Source organism: Limanda limanda, chromosome 8 (assembly GCF_963576545.1).
Source record: "Limanda limanda chromosome 8, fLimLim1.1, whole genome shotgun sequence".
In the NCBI taxonomy this organism is placed as follows: Eukaryota; Metazoa; Chordata; class Actinopteri; order Pleuronectiformes; family Pleuronectidae; genus Limanda; species Limanda limanda.
The window spans coordinates 28,378,911-28,398,310 of record NC_083643.1 but is presented as its reverse complement, the minus strand read 5'-3'; the positions used below and the strand labels follow the sequence as shown (position 1 = coordinate 28,398,310).

The following is a 19,400-nucleotide window of genomic DNA, read 5'->3' as shown; positions in this document are numbered from 1 at the left end:
CTGTTCATATTCATTACATTTAAAAAGCAGACATAAAGGTAACTTAAAAGTTACTTTCCCTAGTAACTAATTACTTTTGATATACAGTAACTGGTGGGGTAAATCAATTACTTTTAAAAGAAGTGACTAGTAACTGTAACTAATTACTAATTTTCAGTAACTTGCCAAACACTGCTTAATCCACACATTTGTCAGTTGTGTCTAAACAGACAGAAACACACAAGCACATACTCTCTTGTGTGTGTGTGTGGGGAGGCGTGTTAGACTGTGGTAAGAGTTGAAGATGAGTCAAAAAAGGATTAAATTATCAGGTGCACGATTCAGAAAGCGCAGCAAAGTAGGGGAGGAGAAGAAAGAACAATATAGAGGTAGAATCACCCCAATTCATCATTAATGTTTATTTTTGTCGACATGACATGATATGCTGTCAGTACAGCTGATTTCAGACTTTTTATATTTTTATTATATATTTTTATTATTTTTTATAGCTTACAATTTTGTCTGCCTGTGTGTGCATCTGTATACAGTCCAAAAGTTCTTGGGGATGCATGACAATTTGCATGTGTATGTTGGGGGGGGCGCCATTCTGAAACCCCGCCTAGGGCGCCAACATTGCCAGGGCCGGCCCTGACTATCACACACAGGCCCAGCTAGGGATGGGGGAAAAAATTGATTCAGTTACAAATCGCGATTCTTGTGAATGACGATTTTAAATCGATATGCTGCCTCCCAAATCGATTTAAAAAAAAATAATATATATATATATATATATTGTTTTTAAAACATATTTATTGGTTTATACCGGGGGGGATATATTGGGGGAGCAACAAAATTGGCCAAGTTTAACATGTGTATTTACATAACATACACATGAACATTAAATCCACATTACTTTCAGGAATTTCTGACAAAACGTTGTTTGAAAAATCATTTTTCAAACAACTTTTTGTGACATTTGTCGCTTATTTAAAAAAATAGTGCCATAACTTTGCTTAAATTCAACATAATTGAAGTACTTTTGGTGACATTTATCACTACATTCCTCCATCAGTCTGTACTTTTTCAATAATAGAGAACAAATTAATTAAATTAAAATCACTTTGTTACAAAGATGATAAAGCTCAACCAAAAAGAACACATGCATGTGACTGGGGTGTAATGTTTCTCAGTGTCTTCCTAATTTGTTTGGTCTCATAGAGTTTTCACTTTTCAGACATAAAATACACACTGGTCTTCTCATGTCCTACCACATTGACTGTGAACCCAAGAGCAAGACAGGTTTCATCGTACTTTCTTTTCAACTTGGTTTTTGAACACTCTCTCTTGTTTGTCTCTAACCGCCTGCTTCACGTGAACGAACTCTGATCTCCTGTGTGTGTCTCTGAGCAAGTGAGTGGGGGCGGAGCCCCGGGGCCTGAGTGTGTGCGCTGCCAGGGAGCCGCTGCAGAGGGTCTGAAGAGCCGCCCGCGGCTTCAGAGCCTCGGGTTGCAGACCCCTGGCTACGGCGAAAGAGCGATTTGTTTATTGCTCCGCCGTTAAAGAGATGCAGATGTCAAAACATTAGTTCGGCTATAATATTAGTCCCGCCTCACATTTCCTCCTACCGATCGCGCGCCCCACCGGTTATGCCTCCGCGCCACACAGTTTGAGAATCACTGGGCTACATGCAAACAACAATAGCCTACTTTTTGTTTATTTCAAAGTTTATATTTTAAGTAAACTTTTATTCATTCTATTTAATTTATCTTTTATTTATTGTTTAAAAGTAGCCTAAGTGGCATACATTTCTTAATCTGTCAGTTTGTGTGCAGTTGACAGGGGCTATTCAATACTAGGGCACATTTTTATTTATTTTCTCTATTGGCTGCCCGGCAGTCATTAAGTTAATGTTAATATTTGAAATAAAACTGGTAAAGCTCTAAGTGAATTTGACTGTGTTGTATTTGAAGGAATGATTCAACATTTTTCCATGGTCCAGTATTTAAAAAAAAAAAATAACCAAAAGAAATCCCAGGAAATCGTAATATCGAATCGCAATACTTACAGAATCGCAATACCCACAGAAATCGCAATACATATCGTATCGCCACCTAAGTATCGTGATAGTATCGTATCGGGAGGTCCCTGCCGATTCCCGTCCCTAGGCCCAGCCCACACTCGCTCACACTCAAATAAGTTAAAGAACATTGGCAACAAAAAGTGTGATTACAGGGTTTGCAGTACGGCCCACCTCTGCCAAATTATTAGCGCCACTGCTTCAGCATAAGAGTAGAAGCACCGGTTGATTTGTACCATGTCCGACTCTGGATGTGCTGACACTACAATCCTGCTGACCTGCGCTTCCTTTACACTAAAACAATAGACACAAATACTTATCACAAGGTATTCAGGACCTGAACAGTAAAGATGTTTTCTTTGTGTTTGTTTGGAATCGCATGCACGCATTTACTCATCAACGATCTAGAGAAAACTTCATAACCATAACCTCAGAGGATTCTCGTATATAAACGACCGCTAAAACCACAGGAAATGAAAGCTCACAACAACACACACACAGCAGCTGGTAGATGTGGAACACATTTCTAAGACAGGATGAAAGAAAACTTTAAAGAGCTGCTAATGAGCCAGTGTTTGAATTTAGCCTATTCATTCTTGGGCCTCTTTGGGTTGACTCTCTTATACAGGTTAGCTCAGACTCAAGTTAGATTCGGATCAGGAACATCGACAACTTCTACTATACAAAGAAGCTTAGTAATGGTTTTACAAAAGGCTAGCATAACCTTAACAACGTGGAAATAAATAAATATAGTAACAAAACCCTTTATTAATTTTTACTAACAGTGTAAAATTAAGATTGGATTCCTTCTCTCAGATTTTGTATTATTTTTCCAGAACTTGGAAAAAGCCAAAGAATTTTAAAACTGTCATCAGTGGTGAAAATGTGAAATCATATCAGTATTTTACTGTTATTTTTTATCATTAGTTTTTCACATTTTCAAGTATAAACAACTTCAAACAAAACTTAGTGAACATTCTTGTTTACCAAGCGGAGAGTTTCAGTGATGGGGGCATCATCCAAACTGGTGCAGGGCTGAACTGGGATTGCAGAGTGCACCAGAACCCCATTTGACCTGGACTCACTGGCAGCAACCTGTGACCAGTCAGGAGACAAGACAAAGAGAAATAAGACAACACAATGAAGTGCTTTCTGGCATAGTTTAAATCAGATTTTGCAGCAAAGCTGGAACAGAGCAACAGCCACAGCTGAATCTAATGATCAATACATCAACCAGAGTACATTTTCAATTAATAAATACCTCCGCAAAAATCATCTAACACTGCGATGAAAAAAAAGAACTACTACCCTTCTGGAAAAAAGCAGAGGTGATTGTGTATGCCCCACAAAGAATGAGGCTATTTTTTAAGCTATCAGGTAATGACTAAATTGATTATGACAAGAGATGCTTCAGTGGGTTTTGTCCCTTGGGCCACACTGCCTGCATCAACAGCATGGTTGCACTGCGAAACAGCTTGCTTTTTATTTCGGAGCCCATGTTGATAAGAGTGTCTACACTGCCTCCTTGAGTAGTGCGGTCCAGTGTCTAGTGTCCTGGCATGTAGTTGAGTACATAACCCGACTGTTAATCAAGGAAATAAATTATATCAGTAATCTCACAAAGCGGCTCCGCTGCAGAGCCGCAGCAAACACCTGCCTGTTTTAACAGCAGACAACTACGACATGCAGTGGAGCCAAATCCAAAAAGGGGAGGTTCTCGTAAGACTAACTTTAAAAAACTTACAGCATCATCTGCAGCTTCTGGATCAAGGCTCAGAGGCTCCGGGTTCAACCACTCCAAAAGCCTGTGGCCAAACACAACACCCATATTAAAACAACATTTTTTTATAACATATAACAAAAACATGATATTTCATGTGATATTACAAGAGATATAAAGAAAATGTTGCATTAGAATTCAATTGTTTGTTTTTCCACTATTCAATGCAATTAATCAAATTTATTTGTATAGCCCACATTCACAAATAACAATTCGCTTCATAGGGCTTTAACATGGTGTGACATCCTCTGTCCTTAACCCTCAACAAGAGTAAGGAAAAACTACTAAAAACCCTTTTAACAGGTAAAAATATGTAGAAACCTCAGAGAGAGCCACATGTGAGGGATCCCTCTCCCAGGACGGACAGAAGTGCAATAGATGTCAAGTGTAGGAAAACATCATCGGAATTAAAGTTTTTAGCAGCATCGATGAGGGTAAACATTTTTGAAGGATAACTTCAATACTATATGTCAAGTAGTCCTGCTGCAATCATAGTCTCTGGTCAGCAGCCAGCAAGATCACGATCCATCATCAAGATGGGATCCACTATAGTCCACAGTCATTGTCCAATGCCGCCAGTTAGGATCCGTCATCAGCCGTCGCCTCGGTCGTGGTCCACCACCATCAGATGCCAACGCGACAAAGGATCCTCCATTATCATTACGATCAGCTTACCACTACGATCAGCAATTATCAGTTATTGTACTCTACAAGAATTCTAAACTTTTGTCTAACCGAGTTCCAGCACTGATAGTCATTTTTGTATGTCCTCCGAGTTGCCGCTCACCGTGAACAAGTGCCGGCCAATTCACTGCTCCTCCTCTTCTCAGTCTCTGCCGGTCCTGACTCTACCGAACTACCTTTGCAGCTGAAAGACAAAGAGACGAGGGGTGTCACGATACCAAAAATTAAAATAACAGCAGTAAAATAACACGATTCTTGATGCCAATTTCGATACCACGGTAAAAGAAAAAAGGATTTTCTAAGATTCCAAAAGTGCATTCATTGGATGTTGTTAATGTCACATACGGTAGTTTAATGTACTTGCGCATATACTGTGGGTTATGCGGTAGTTGCGGACGCATGTGAGTGATAACGCCACGTTCATCTGCCTCAATCGCAAAGTACTTCCATACACGACTCTTTTTGCCTTTCTTATCAACAAGTCGAGGTGCGGTGAACGCTGCAGCCGCAGTTGCCATCTTTTTCTGAATGTAAACATCGACTGGCGGAGCACCGATGCTAATGCTAAGTTGCTAACAGCTGCTTGCATCGGCGCACACGGTGCTTACGGTGCTTCAAAAAAATGGGCATCGTCGGTGTTTTGTTATCTTAGTATCGTAAGGTATCGTAAGTATCGGTTCTCGGGACATCCCTAAAAGAGACATTGTAAACCGAATATCTCACTCACACAAATGATAAATATAAAGAGTCCATTTTAGGTATTGCTTTGGTTGTGAATGGTTTATGTTTTATTTAAACCTATTTTTAATTCATATCAAATGACTGACTGAATATTCTATAGAATTAAAAGTGAATTGTTCTTTCAAAGGGTGTACTTGCATGATTATACTATAATATTATCATTATACCAGTGGTTTAAAATGGTTTCACTATGATGACAATAACAATTCAAAATTAATTTCTGTGACAAAATATTGTCCAAGAAAATGTTTTATTGTGACAGGCCTACCTTAACATTTTTAATAATGCACCAAGTTAGAGATTTCCTTGCGCAGTTCAGAGCTTTAGTTATGATTATTTTGTTTATATTTTTCAAGTTAGTTTGGAGCCCTGATGATAAAATTGAGGTTTCATGAAACTTGACAGTATGTCAAAGTGAAAAGCGAGTATTGGTCAGATGAATGGTCAAGTGACAGAATTTTTAAAGACCAGTTAAAAGCGTACTCTTCCTGTCCTGTGCAGGGGCTGGAGGCCGAAGTCAGCTCTTTGGGTAGACAGTCATTCAGCTCTTCAAGCTCACCCACCTGCAAGAGACACAAAGGGCAATTCAGTAAACCCGATGAAATGATGAGGGTTACTTCGCCTTAGGGAAACCAGTGCCCCTTCCTGGAACAAGAGCTGGGAGGGGAGCACACCAGTGAGCATTTAGTGGCTAGCCTTTCACCCATGGGGCTTGGCCTAGCGCAAAAGTACAACATGGTGCCACCCCCATGCAGACTGACCATGGCATCGCACAACAGTGTTGTGCAAGCAGGGTGGCAGGAAAAGGCAGGAGCCTTGATGTGCTGACCCTGGAATGTCAGACTAGCTCTAGGGCAGGCAGTGTGGGTCGATCGCGAAGGCAGTGTGGGTCGATCGCACAACTGGACAAGAGGCAGTCACGTGGACGCTCCGGCGCACGGACCAACTTTTTTGCCGTCGCCGCCGCCACGCCCCCCGCCTGTTGCGAACGTCAACCGGGGCGGACTGCTCGTCACGCCGGGCTCAAAACGGACGCGGAAGTGACGCCGAAGCGCCGCGCTAATCCCTAGAGCGCCGGCGCTTGGCTGTTCACACCGGACGCTTAAGCGCCGCGCTAATAATATCACATACTTTTGCTGTTATCAGCCTATTTATACTTACTTGTTGCTCCAACATTAACTGCAACACAGCCCAACATGTGTCTTCTTTGTCTCATATGTGCTGAGGATCATACAGCTCACTGTACTTCTCCACTTAAATTATTAATTTAATATCATCCATCTTCAAGAACTTCTCCGCTGTTTGCTATGTCGGGTGTGGAGGGTAAATTATGTATTCTCCAATCAAACCTATGTGGGGAATACGTAGCCCCCCCCCCCCCTCTCACTTTTTATCTATATGACTGCTTGTGTGTCTGTATGGATGGGCAGAGGGGGACATTTAATAATGTGATTGGTAAAATTGGTAAAATTAAATCTCCAGGACAACAGAAGGGGAATACAAACTATGGGATGCATATTTAATCATTTATATCATATAAAATATGTCCCCAATATCGTTTAAAATCATTTTTCAGTGTGTTTCCTGGCGCGGAAACAGAGGGGGTCGTGCGCCGGGGGGGGGGGGGAGATCTTGTTGAGCTGGTAATTTCAAGAGTAGCTCACAAGCCTATAAAGTGTGGGCACCCCTGCTCTAGGGGCATGTACCGTTACCTCTCTGACAGGGAACAAACCTGGGCTTGTGCAGGAAGTAGAGCACTTCCAGCTAGATATAACTGGGCTCACCACAATGCAAAGTATAGGTTCTGGAAACTACCAGAGGGGCTTGACTCCCTCCCTTTCCAGATTTGCCCAGGGTGGGAGGAACCAAGCAGGAGAGGGGATACTCATATGTTACTCCATATCCTTGTGGAAGGAAAGCCCAGTCTGAACCACTCAGTTTAGAGCCATTAGGATCAGTGGCCTGATGGATACTGTTCTATTATATTCATCTTGTTTTCTGCAACTCTTTACACCTGATAATCCACTGTTGTTATGTTGTGGTTAAACCGAGGTTTACAGGTAGTATAAACAGTCGGCATTACAGTGCCAGCATTTAGACTGTGTATGGAGGACTCTGTTCACTTGAATCCAACATAAACATGTGCACAAACACATTAAATATGTATGAAATCAATTGCAAAAATATGTACATAATAAATAGTTGCTTTCACTGTGCTCCTAAATTTCTTTGTGTGACACAGAAAATAGTTTGCATAGCGCATTGCTATGTCACATATACCTTCACCATTCAGCGATCGTGTTGAACATAATCATTGTTCTTTCAAATAAATTACCTTCAGGAGCAAGAACACCCGATATGTACTTACACGGTGAGTCGCCTGCTGATAGCTGCTGCCAGGATTCAGAAACTTCAGGAACCTGTAAGAGAGGATGTGCTCTCTCAGTATCAACCAATTAGTTTAAATAATGTTTGATGTGCTCATGATTTCAGCCAATCAGATAAGAGGAACTGTATGTGACTGAGATCAGCCCTCACTTAAACAAACTGAGGTTTCTTCTCAGAGCTGCAGCCAGAGAGGAGTCAGTGTCCTCTGACAAGTCACGGAAACAACAAAGAAGCAGGTAACTTCACTTAGATTTATTTACTAACTTACTTGAATAGTATGTGTTTACCTCTCTGAAGCAGCAGTCTGAGAGCTGCTCCGTGATTGGCTGCCAGTAGACAGTTGTTCTTCTGTGATGTTTGGCCTACAGTCTCCATTAGAGGTCCTCAGCTCATGCTGTTGGCTCTGACACAGCAGCGAGGTCAGAGGTCAGAATGCGTGAATATTCATTGCACTACTGATATTAACACAATGAGCAGAGCTGCTCACCTGAGGCGAACAGGGAGCTGTCAGCCAATCACATGCTCTACCCTGATGTCTATCACTGCCCAAAAACCCTGAGCAGGCAGTCACATCCGTATGTTTACCAGCAGGTGGTTGTGTTACTGCTGTCGGCTTGCGTGAGGTTGTGGAGGCACTCTGGTTTAAGATGCCGGAGGACAACATGTTGGGAAATCGATCCACCTCATCCAACTCACTGCTTTCCGCAGACTCTCTAGTGTAATATGCAAACCTCTTGGCCACAAGGTCATCATTCACACAGATCTGGAAAAACAAAAAAAAATATGAATGGAATTAGAGTGACTTGTTTCTTTGAGAATAAAAATATAAGATCTGGTAAATAAATACAAAAAGCGAAGATGCAAGTTAAAACAGACATCAACATATGCAATAACTAAAAACAAAACCTAAACAAGAGACCATAATGTCATCAACAATAAGATCAAAAACACATCATATATATGATCTAACCTTATGTGTAAAAACTAAATGTTAAAAAATACTTTAACTATAAATAAATAAAATACTTCCATTTTGACTTTATTTATAATATATTTCTTGATAAATGGCATTTGTTGTGTCCTACTCTTGGAAGGTAAAAGTTCACCTTGATGTTTCCAATAGTTAGGTAGAGCTCGATGGAGGTGGAGTCTGAGTCAGATTCAAGCAACACAGCCTCTGTCCAAGTTGACGCTTTGATTTCAAACAGAAGAACATTTTTAAAGTATCTCCTCAAGAATATAAATATGTTTTAACATCATTCTTACTGCAAAACAGTTTAGAGGACAAGTTCTTTGAACATGTGAAATATAAATAGATGAAATGAAAAACAAAGCGGTTGTCTGCCATGCTGCTCACCTTGTAGCAAGTTGTGTAGGTAAAGCGTAGCTGAGCTGTCCCAAAGAGCGGTCGAACTGCAGAGGAAAAGAAGAAGGGCCGAATTAGTGTGGATGTAGTCTTAGTTTTACAATAAAGATGAAACTTCACAACACGGACACACAATGGGTATTTAAATTACTTAAGAACTGTAGACAGCCTATATAGTGTGTTGTGCTTCACAGATCCATCTACTGTTCAGTGGTACAGTGGTAAGCAATGAGGTTGTCTTACATAAGCTCTGCATTCTCCTGGTAAACACACACTCGCAGGGTTGTTGGTTGGATTCGTGCCAGGTGGAACCTCTTCACCCAAAACGGCAGCTGGAGGAAGTTCTGTACAGCAACTCGAATCCTTATCAGACAGAAGTAAAAAAACAAATTAACTACGACGGCACTAAGTAGGTGGCATATCACCACCACCAAGACCTAACAGTCCCCTCAAATTCAATACATTTTACACACTCATAGAATCAGTCTTCGAAATGTCCCTGATTTTTTAATTGAATCAAGATCCATGAATTGTACCCTGGAAAAATACTTTATCTCACATTGTTAAAGAAAGAGAAAATTCCTGGATCAGTTCTATGATGCAGACCGACCCCATAATTTAACCTACACCATATCTTTACACCAAGTTTCTTGGAAATCTGTTCAGTTGTTTTTGTGTAATCCAGTATACAAACAAACAAACCAACAAAAACTAATGGACAGGGGTAAAAACAAAACCTCCGTTGGCTGAGGAAATAAAAAAGCAAAACAAATACACAATCAATGCACACATACAAACTAAACATCTCTCTGGCATGCCAATTTTCTGTAAAAACAGGGCAAGCAAAAAGCAGTAGTTAAAATCTACTGAGTCTCCCAAGACAAGATAAAATGACAGTGGACTGGTGTTGTGGAGGAGTGATGTTCTAATCTTACTGGTCTGAAGCAACGACGAGACGTTCGCCGTGGTCGACCAGCAGGCAGCGAGCTTTACAGGATACAGAATCCATAATAATTGATTCCACCACGGCCCGACACCACAACTTCATCACTGACCAGTACACCACACACACCTGAAGGGACATGCAGTAAACACTCATCAAATTCACCTCCAGTTCAAGGAAGGAAGGTTTCTCCTACCTGGAGCAGGTGTGCAAGACTATGGGTGAAGATAGACAGCAGGTGGGCATTACCTGTCCCTCCTCTATTGACGTGGGCTTCATTTTGCACAGGTCCTTGGTAACGCCGTGGTAGAAGAGGTTAATCTGAGACAACATACTGTCGTACTCCTCTGTCGTCTCTGATTTAGTTCCCCGACTCCCAACGGCCCGACCCCAGAGACAGGAGGGGTTCTCAACCTGCAGTTCAACAACTTTGTTACTTACAGGTCAAATAAAGTAGATTCACACTCACTTCAATAGCAAATAAATACAATTAAAATATCTATTCCTATTTGGTCTTTTTTTTAATCTTTTGACTTCCACAGAAAAGACAAAACCATTTAAAAACGTACAATCCAAGTTTGATGTTTTTTGTGAAACCATTGGCAGAATTGTGAGTCATTTCTCAATTTTAACCAATAACTACAATGTTTGCACAAATGTATTATTGCCCTTTCTAAAGGTCATACATTTTTCAGGTAACTTTGGAGTTTTTTTCGAATAATTATGGTTATAAAAATTTGCTAGGTTGATTTGTCTTATGATTATGTAAGAAAAAGTACATTTTCATCATTGTCTTTGAGTGGCTTTCAAATTTAAAATGTATTAAATAAAAAACTATCAAATCTGATCAGGCTGAAATTAACAACACCTACTGAAAATCCCAAATAAATGAAGCACTTTCCACTTATAACCACAAAGCAAGCTCCAGCAATCACATCAACCATCTCATCAACAATTAACCTTAGCTAACGTTAACTCTAAAAGGCTAACTTACCTTAAGAATAGATATTTTGGACATTTTGTGGCCGTGTCAGTCCACAGCCGCTTCTCAGACACAGAAACTGTAAGACAACAATGAGCCGGTGAGCTGGATTGAGACGTGACAACCGCTGACAGACAAATCACGATCGAGTGAAAATGAAGTCGACATTTTGAACCTGACGCTAACCCGCGGCTGGCAGCTAGCTTATTAGCTACCGTTAGCTCACCTACAGTAACGCGAGCTCGCTAAAAACTCAACCTAAGAGATGTGCGTAGATGACGCAGAATGTGATGGCTTTTCATTTCACTCATGTTTGATGTCATTTCCCTTATAAGTCAAAGCTTAAAAACGAACCTGCGTGCGAGCTTCCCCTCAGGTGATGTCGACAAACCGATGAGTCAAAAAGAAAGGAGTGATTCAGGTCCGGGCAGTTAGAGGGCGCTGTGGAGACACACGTCCCGGTGAAAAGCATGTGTTGTTGAGTTGTATGAAGAGGATGGAAGAAGATTCCAGGCTCTAATCCAACTCTAATCATGCATCAGATCCAATGTAAACATACCCCATCACAAGTATTAAAAATACTACTTCAATCTTAGGGTCACAACTTTCTGCCATAAAAAACTCTATTCATGCCGCCACACATCCTTTCATCACCTGTGGACCTTTTAACACTCACCCCAACTTTTTTCTGCACAGCCCTTTACAAATAAAAAGGCTGAATGTGTTGAACCTAAGTTACAGAGGCGTGACCCACATGAATGGTTGCCTGACATGAAAAAACGAGTATTGGATCTAATAGTGTAACAATAATAAAAATAATAATAACAAAATTAATAAGATTAACTTTATTTATTTCACAAATTATAGCATTCTACACAACAGAATATAATATATTTATTGCCATTGTACAGGATACTCATTTGAATGTCTTGTTCTTAATCTTCCACGTCAATCCAGGAAACACCAACAGCCAATCGTATTTTCTGTAGTTTATCGTGCTCCTGGGGCTTATACTGAATTCCCTGAGTTTTTATCAAACCTAGTCCTAAAGACAGATAAAATTATTATTGTTGGTGACTTTAATATTCATGTTGACAATAATAAAGATAGCCTGAGCGTAGCATTTATTTCAATACTAGACTCAATTGGATTTGGTCAGTGTGTGCATCAACCTACTCATTGTTGTAACCACACACTTGACCTTGTGTTATCATACGGTGTCAAAATTGAACATTTAACAGTACTTCCGCGCAATCCAGTACTATCAGATCATAATTTAATAACCTTCGATTTTTCACTATCTGAATATATGCCCCTAATAAAAAACTCATTTTCTAGATGTCTACCTGATAGTGCTGTAGCTAAATTTAAGGAAATAATTCCGATTACATTTAAACCCGTATTATCCGTCGACATAAACAACAAATTCTTTAAAAACCCGAGCTCTATTGAGATTGACCACCTCGTAGAAAGCTCTGCAGACTCATTACGATTAACATTAGACTCAATAGCGCCTCTAAAAAAGAAATGTGTAAAACATAGTAAATTAGCTCCGTGGTATAATTCCAAGACACATGAGTTGAAACAAATATCAAGAAAACTAGAAAGGAAGTGGCGCTCCAGCAACAGTGTTGAAAATCTCCTAGACTGGAAGAGTAGTGTTACAGAATATAAAAAGGCTCTCCACAAAGCAAGAGCTGCCTATTATTCAAAACTAATAGAAGAGAATAAAAACAACCCCAGGTTTCTCTTCAGCACTGTAGCCAGGCTGACAGAGAGTCACACCTCCACCGAACCCAGTATTCCTCGATCCCTAAATAGCAATATCTTTATGACCTTTTTTAATGATAAAATTCTAACTATTAGAAATAAAATCAATCATCTCCTGCCCTCAATTGGCACTAATACCCTCCCAACAATAGAGATCTCAGAAACGGCTGAGAATCCTTCCCATTATTTAGACAGCTTCTCTCTGATCACCCGTGATCAGTTTACCAAAATAGTCTCAGGTTCTAAACCAACAACCTGTATTTTAGATCCGATTCCAACTAAATTACTTAAAGAAATTCTGCCCCTAATAGATAATTCGTTACTTAACACAATCAATCTGTCATTATCATCAGGTTATGTACCACAGTCTTTTAAAATAGCTGTAATCAAACCCCTACTCAAAAAACCCACCCTAGACCCAGAGGTTTTAGCAAATTACAGGCCAATATCTAATCTCCCCTTCCTATCTAAAATCTTAGAAAAAGTTGTAGCCAATCAGCTGTGTGAGTTTCTCCAGGAAAATAATATATATGAAGACTTTCAGTCTGGGTTTAGAACCAATCATAGCACAGAGACAGCCCTGGCAAAAGTCACTAATGACCTTCTAATAGCTTCAGATCAGGGACTTGTGTCTGTCCTCGTTCTGTTAGATCTCAGTGCAGCATTCGACACAATTGACCATCAAATTTTATTAGAGAGACTAAAACAGTTAATTAACATTAAAGGAACGGCCTTAAACTGGTTTAAATCTTATTTTGCTGATCGCTCCCAATTCGTTCAAATCAATGATGAGCCATCGGTGCGCACCAAAGTTAACCATGGTGTCCCACAGGGGTCTGTGCTCGGCCCAATTTTATTCTCATTATATATGCTTCCACTAGGAAACATTATCAGGACACACTCGGTAAAATTTCACTGTTATGCGGATGACACCCAGTTATATTTGTCAATAAAACCTGATCAAAGTAATCAATTAAATAAACTTCGAGCATGTCTCAAGGACATAAAAACCTGGATGACCCGCAATTTTCTCTTATTAAACTCAGATAAAACAGAGGTTATAATACTCGGTCCTAAACACCTTAGAGATACATTATCTAATGATATAGCTGCGCTAGATGACATTGCCCTTGCTTCCAATGACACAGTCAGGAACTTGGGAGTGATCTTCGATCCTGATTTGTCCTTTAATAGTCACTTAAAAGTAATTTCTAGGACCGCGTTTTTCCACTTGCGTAATATCTCAAAAATCAGACATGTCCTTTCGCAAAAAGATGCAGAAAAACTAGTCCACGCCTTTGTTACATCGAGACTGGACTATTGTAATTCATTATTATCAGGCTCCAGCAGCAAGTCGTTAAAGACTCTGCAGCTGGTCCAAAATGCCGCAGCACGTGTCCTGACGAGAACTAAGAAAAGAGAGCACATTTCTCCAGTATTAGCATCGCTACACTGGCTTCCTGTTAAATCTAGAATAGAATTTAAAATTCTCCTCCTCACCTTCAAGGCCCTTAATGATATGGCACCTCTTTACCTTAAAGAGATGTTAGTACCATATCAACCTACTAGAGCACTCCGATCCCAGAACTCAGGTTTACTTGTTGTCCCTAAAGTCTCTAAAAGTAGAGTAGGAGCCAGAGCTTTTAGCCATCAAGCCTCACTGCTGTGGAATAATCTTTCACTTTCAGTTAGGGAAGCAGACACGCTCTGTTCGTTTAAAAGTAGACTCAAAACCTTCCTTTTTTTTAAAGCTTATAGTTAGAGCTAATTAGTGCGATGTTCCAAATTTGATTAAATGGCAAAAACCCCTGATGATGCTAAGACGCACAGGGAATTTATGACACAAGACACACGGAGCTTCTCTTTCCTGCTTCTCCTTCCTTTTCTCCATATTTATCACATCAAGATAATTCTTATCTGATCAGTACATGTTACTAACTTGACCCCTTTTCCCGGAGTTTCTGTGCCTTAGCACCCGCGGATGCAGGGCCACAGCTGTGGCCGCACCATGGATTATGATTGTGGACCGCGTGTCGGAGGTCGCAATGGTGGATCCAGTTCGGTGGATTCTGTATCGTGCCAGCTGATCGTCGTTGTAATGGAGGATCCTTTGTCGCGTTGGCATCGGATGATGAGGGACCACGACCGAGGCGGCAGCTGATAATGGATTCTAACTGGCGGCGGTGGACAATGACTGTGGATTACAGTGGATCTCATCCTGATGCTGGATCGTGGTCTTGCTGGCTGCTGGCCAGAGACTGTGATTGCAGCGGGACTGCCTGACACATAGTATTGAAAAATGTTTAGCCTCATGGATGCTGCTAAAAATCCTGATGATGTTTTCTTACACCTGACATCTATTGCACTTCTGTCCGTCCTGAGAGAGGGATCCCTCACATGTGGCTCTCTCTGAGGTTTCTACATATTTTTACCTGTGAAAAGGGTTTTTAGTAGTTTTTCCTTATTCTTGTTGAGGGTTAAGGACAGAGGATGTCACACAATGTTAAAGCCCCATGAGACGAATTGTTATTTGTGAATGTGGGCTATACAAATAAAACTTGATTGATTGATTGATTGATACAATGAGATTAAAAGTGCTCCTCAAGTTTAATGAATTTAAAATGTAAAAACAACATAAAATAAATGGATAAAATACAGAAGGGAGTAAATAAACAATAATAATAATAATAATAATAACTAAAGAAAAAAGTTAACCTGGCACCCAAAGTTATATCAGCATTATGGCTTTCAAAAAGAGTAGATTTTTATCCAAAACCGAAAAGAAAACACTGTATCAATAGCCTTATTTCCTCACGCAATTGATTCCAGGTTAATATTGAAATAAAAGATCCAACATCTTGCCTGGGGCCAGGCTACAAGGAGCCACAACAGTAAACTTGTAGTTAAAAGCGTAGCTGCTGAATTTTATACAGAACTCAATCATTTCAGGGTTTTCTGATTAAGACCAGAGAAAGGGTAGTTACAGTAATCAAGATATGAGTTAATAAAAGCATGTATGACAGTTTCTGCTTATCTAGATTTTAAAATGGATCTAATTTTGGTAATATTCCTGAGATGGTGAAAACATAATTGGACAACTTTTGTGGCATAGTGCTTAAAGAAAAGGTTACAGTCTGAAAATACACAAAATGTTGGTCAATAAATGGCAGTATTTGTTACTGAGCGTTGTGTCCCAATCACAAGGATTCCTGTTTGAGTTGAGCAGAAGGAAATTTGTTGACATCCAGTTTTTCACAGTTTATCTGATGCTGATGTGAGCGATATTTTTGAGTTAATCTAGTCAAGTCTCTTTTGGATGGTAACACAAAGACAGACTTTTTTTACCAAAACTCAGCACTTTTGATAGATAAACCCTTGATTTGTCCAGCGCAGACTGCTGAAACCTCCTTTAAGATTAAAAATGTGCCTTCCTCCACACACTCTACAACTGCACCAGCCCCTCTACCGTCAGCACATACTGCAAATACACTCATGACACTGCCATTCTGTGATACTCAATAACGTTACAGCCTATCACAGCTCTATTCCTCACTTCACACAGTGGTGCATAACTTCTTACTGCTGAACATTGACAAGTGTAAAGAACTAGTCATTAGCAAAGCAAAGACACCCGAAACTTGACTGAACCCCACCTCCATTCATGGAAAAACTGCAGATCAGCTTTACCACTTCAAATAACTTAGACTTAATATTGACAATAAACAGAGCTTTGATCAACACATCACTTCCATTCATCGACGATCACAGCAACAACTGTACACCTCCTGTTGCTACTTTAAAAAGCATTGTCCAACCCACACTGCTGTATTGTTCCACCTGCTTCTACAACATGCTGTCTGTCCTCAACAAAATTAAATTCACCTGCATCCAACACACCGCTTCTAAAATCATCTGCCTTCCCACACCCAAAATCCCAGACCTGAACAACACAGCCATTACAGGCCCAGCACTCACCATAGCAGATGAGTCAACGACACAGACAACCCCCTTAATCACAACTTTCAGTTACTTTCATCCGGACAGAGGCACAGAACACTTAAATGAAGAAGGGCCCGATTCAGTAGGAGATTCATACCCCCTGCCATTGCAGCACTAAATAAACTTCCACAGTGAATGGGACTTGTTTTTAAATGTTTTATGTTGCAAGTGATGTTTGGCAGGTTGCATCTGTTCGGCAGGTTGCCCCTCCTGAAATGTGTCTTTTTGTGTTGATTGTACTGAAATGATTGTGAAAACAAACGAATTTCCCCCGGGGGACAATAAAGTGTAAGTCTTTCAGATTTTGTGATTGGTGTGGAAACAGATGTCCTAATGGCCAGCATGAACCATTATACTTACTATTGTTTTTCTGACAGACTGGAAAATGTGTAAACCTAAGCTTAGCCTATAGAGCAGTTTTAGTCAAAAGACATTTGATGAAAAGTTATTCTTCATATGCTTGTAACTGGGATTTCCAGGTTGATAAATACAGGCTTTAATTTCCCAAGTTTCTAATGCAGTCTCTCAGTTGTAAATTTACAGTCCTCACGCTCAAAAAGAGAAAATCCTGATGCATCATAAAGAATTGACAAAGTTAAAAAGTTCATCTCGCAAAATCTAAAATCACCCAAAATATACAACATGTGCCACATATCTCCTGTTGTAGGGGCACAGATGGAAAGAAAAAAAGCTCCCATGTTTTATGCTGCAGAACAGGTTGCAGAGGCAGATGGAAAGTAATCATGCTGTAAACTCTATGAAACACGCTTTATCCTCTGTTTTTATCTCCCTTTTTCATCTTTCATAAGATTGACAGGTTGTTTTTTAGCCTTCTGTGGATATGCTTATTTCAACCTTCATATATTTTTCTCCTGGTTTTTAGGAATCAATTTTGTCGTCCTGGCTAGGTCTCCCTTGAAAAATAAGAATCACATAAATTAATAAATAAAATGAACTCAGCTGTTTTCCACAGGATTGCTGATGCTTAATATAAACTAATATAAATACTCAAATGGTCAAAGACCCGATGCTGGGCAGTAGAGAGCAGTGCGAATCCGTGTTTGTGTTTCTGATGCATCTGGGTCACTTAAATGAACCTGTAACATTCTCAGCGTGTTACTTCGTGTATAGTTCACTAATCATCTCATTTGACTTGTAAATATTTAGGATTCCTTGCCACACACACGCCCTGTTGACGGCTTCATTTGCGTGTTAACTCTATGAAGTCTGGCAACCCGGTGGCCACTGGAGGAGGCTAAGCAGTGACTGCAGCTGTGAAGCCAGATGATCCGAGTAAACAGCTCCTGACAGGCTGCTGCTGAGGGTGTTTGTCACTGCCATGCTCAAGCCTGGATGACGTGAGGGACCCACTGAAAGCAGGTAACACTTCTTTACTATCATCGCTACACTGGGCTGATGTTCACGTAGCGTGTTGATCATCCCAACACGTTCATAAACTAAGCTAATATCATAATACGGGGCGCTGTTGCCAGCAGAGCTAATGCTAACTGCTATCTACGACTCTGTATTCCTGGTATGGTAAAACGATGTGGAGTGAAGCTAGCAGGCTAATCTTTATGAACCACCCAGCCCTCAGTCCTGAGGCTAAGTCGTGTTAAAGCCCACAAAGTGTCTTAAACCTCAAAGGCGAACCGACGGCTAACGTAAATTAGCACTAGCAAAAACAGCATCTGTCACCTGTTATGTTCTCCTCCAGTAACATCGTATTTTAAAGCCATCTCTGACATAATCGATACAACTCATCCCAAAACCAACCGAACTACAAACCCCCAACGCTATAAGGTATCATATATTAAAGAAGCAAGTTATATAGACCACTGTTTCGCCTCTACTTTGATTTAATGACAGTTAATTCAGGGATCAAGCAGTGTCTCAAAGAAAAAACAAGTGAGATTTTATCCAATTAAAAACCAGTCGTTATGACAATATACTTTCCGAATACGCGTTAAGATGGAGAACAGTTTCTGCATGGATCGCATTGTAGTTGTGTTGCTTTCACTTATGTCAGTGAGCAAACAAACGTTTAAGTGACACATTTTTGGTTTGAAATTTTAACACAATAAAGATACCAGCTACTTTGGAGCCAAACAAGTATAAAGCAGGAGATTCCACCTTCATACCAATCCAAGTTATTCTATGTGTATGCAGCACTGTGGCTGGTCTGCATTATTGCAATGGAATTAATAGATCTATATAATATTAGAAGGTTTTGTACTTGTCTTATAGGTTGTACCACTGGATCATTTTGCAAATGGTTTATCAGGGTTTTATTTTGAAAATGCTCCCAGAAGCCTCATCCTTATCTCGGGCTCACTGGACACATCATTGTTTTGTGTTAAAGGTCAGTTGATTTTTGCTTTGTGTTTGAAGTGCTGCTGGTAATGCCTCACACCTGACTGTCAGATTCTGAGAGCACATCTGATAAGGTCAAAATATGTATAGGTCATAGTGGCTGTTAGACCTTTGTCTTGTTTTCTCTCAGCACTGCCTTACTCAGAACACATCTGGAAAGTTTTGCTATGAATCTTCAGGCCGCATCATGTGTGCAGCCCTGAGGGGAAGTGTGTGATGTTAAGGGGTCACTTGTGAGCTGTGAATCCTCCCTCTGGTGGTTTTAAGGTTCAGCTCCTGACAGAGTTTTATTGATCCGGTGAAACCAGAAGGCAGGAG

General features: G+C 40.2%; 2 protein-coding genes across 2 annotated transcripts in view; one reads left to right on the top strand and one right to left on the bottom strand.

Annotated features, from left to right (window-relative positions):
- Positions 1-10,976, bottom strand: part of tdrd12 (tudor domain containing 12) — a 28,263-nt gene extending 17,287 nt beyond the window's left edge. Inside the window, exons 1-15 of the mRNA XM_061077296.1 lie at positions 10,953-10,976; positions 10,208-10,372; positions 9,951-10,087; positions 9,259-9,378; positions 9,007-9,062; positions 8,756-8,841; positions 8,235-8,412; positions 8,137-8,204; positions 7,937-8,052; positions 7,800-7,889; positions 7,630-7,681; positions 5,745-5,824; positions 4,624-4,704; positions 3,801-3,861; positions 3,044-3,151 (exon numbers count right to left, since the gene is read on the bottom strand). Coding sequence (XP_060933279.1) covers positions 3,044-3,151; positions 3,801-3,861; positions 4,624-4,704; positions 5,745-5,824; positions 7,630-7,681; positions 7,800-7,889; positions 7,937-8,052; positions 8,137-8,204; positions 8,235-8,412; positions 8,756-8,841; positions 9,007-9,062; positions 9,259-9,378; positions 9,951-10,087; positions 10,208-10,372; positions 10,953-10,976 — 1,422 coding nt within the window. The remainder of the gene's footprint in view (positions 1-3,043; positions 3,152-3,800; positions 3,862-4,623; positions 4,705-5,744; positions 5,825-7,629; positions 7,682-7,799; positions 7,890-7,936; positions 8,053-8,136; positions 8,205-8,234; positions 8,413-8,755; positions 8,842-9,006; positions 9,063-9,258; positions 9,379-9,950; positions 10,088-10,207; positions 10,373-10,952) is intronic.
- A 7,037-nt stretch (positions 10,977-18,013) lies between these two features.
- The window catches only part of ankrd27 (ankyrin repeat domain 27 (VPS9 domain)), a 38,457-nt gene continuing 37,070 nt past the window's right edge, over positions 18,014-19,400 (top strand). The window contains exon 1 of the mRNA XM_061077113.1: positions 18,014-18,089. The gene's annotated coding sequence lies outside the window, so the exon portion shown is untranslated. The remainder of the gene's footprint in view (positions 18,090-19,400) is intronic.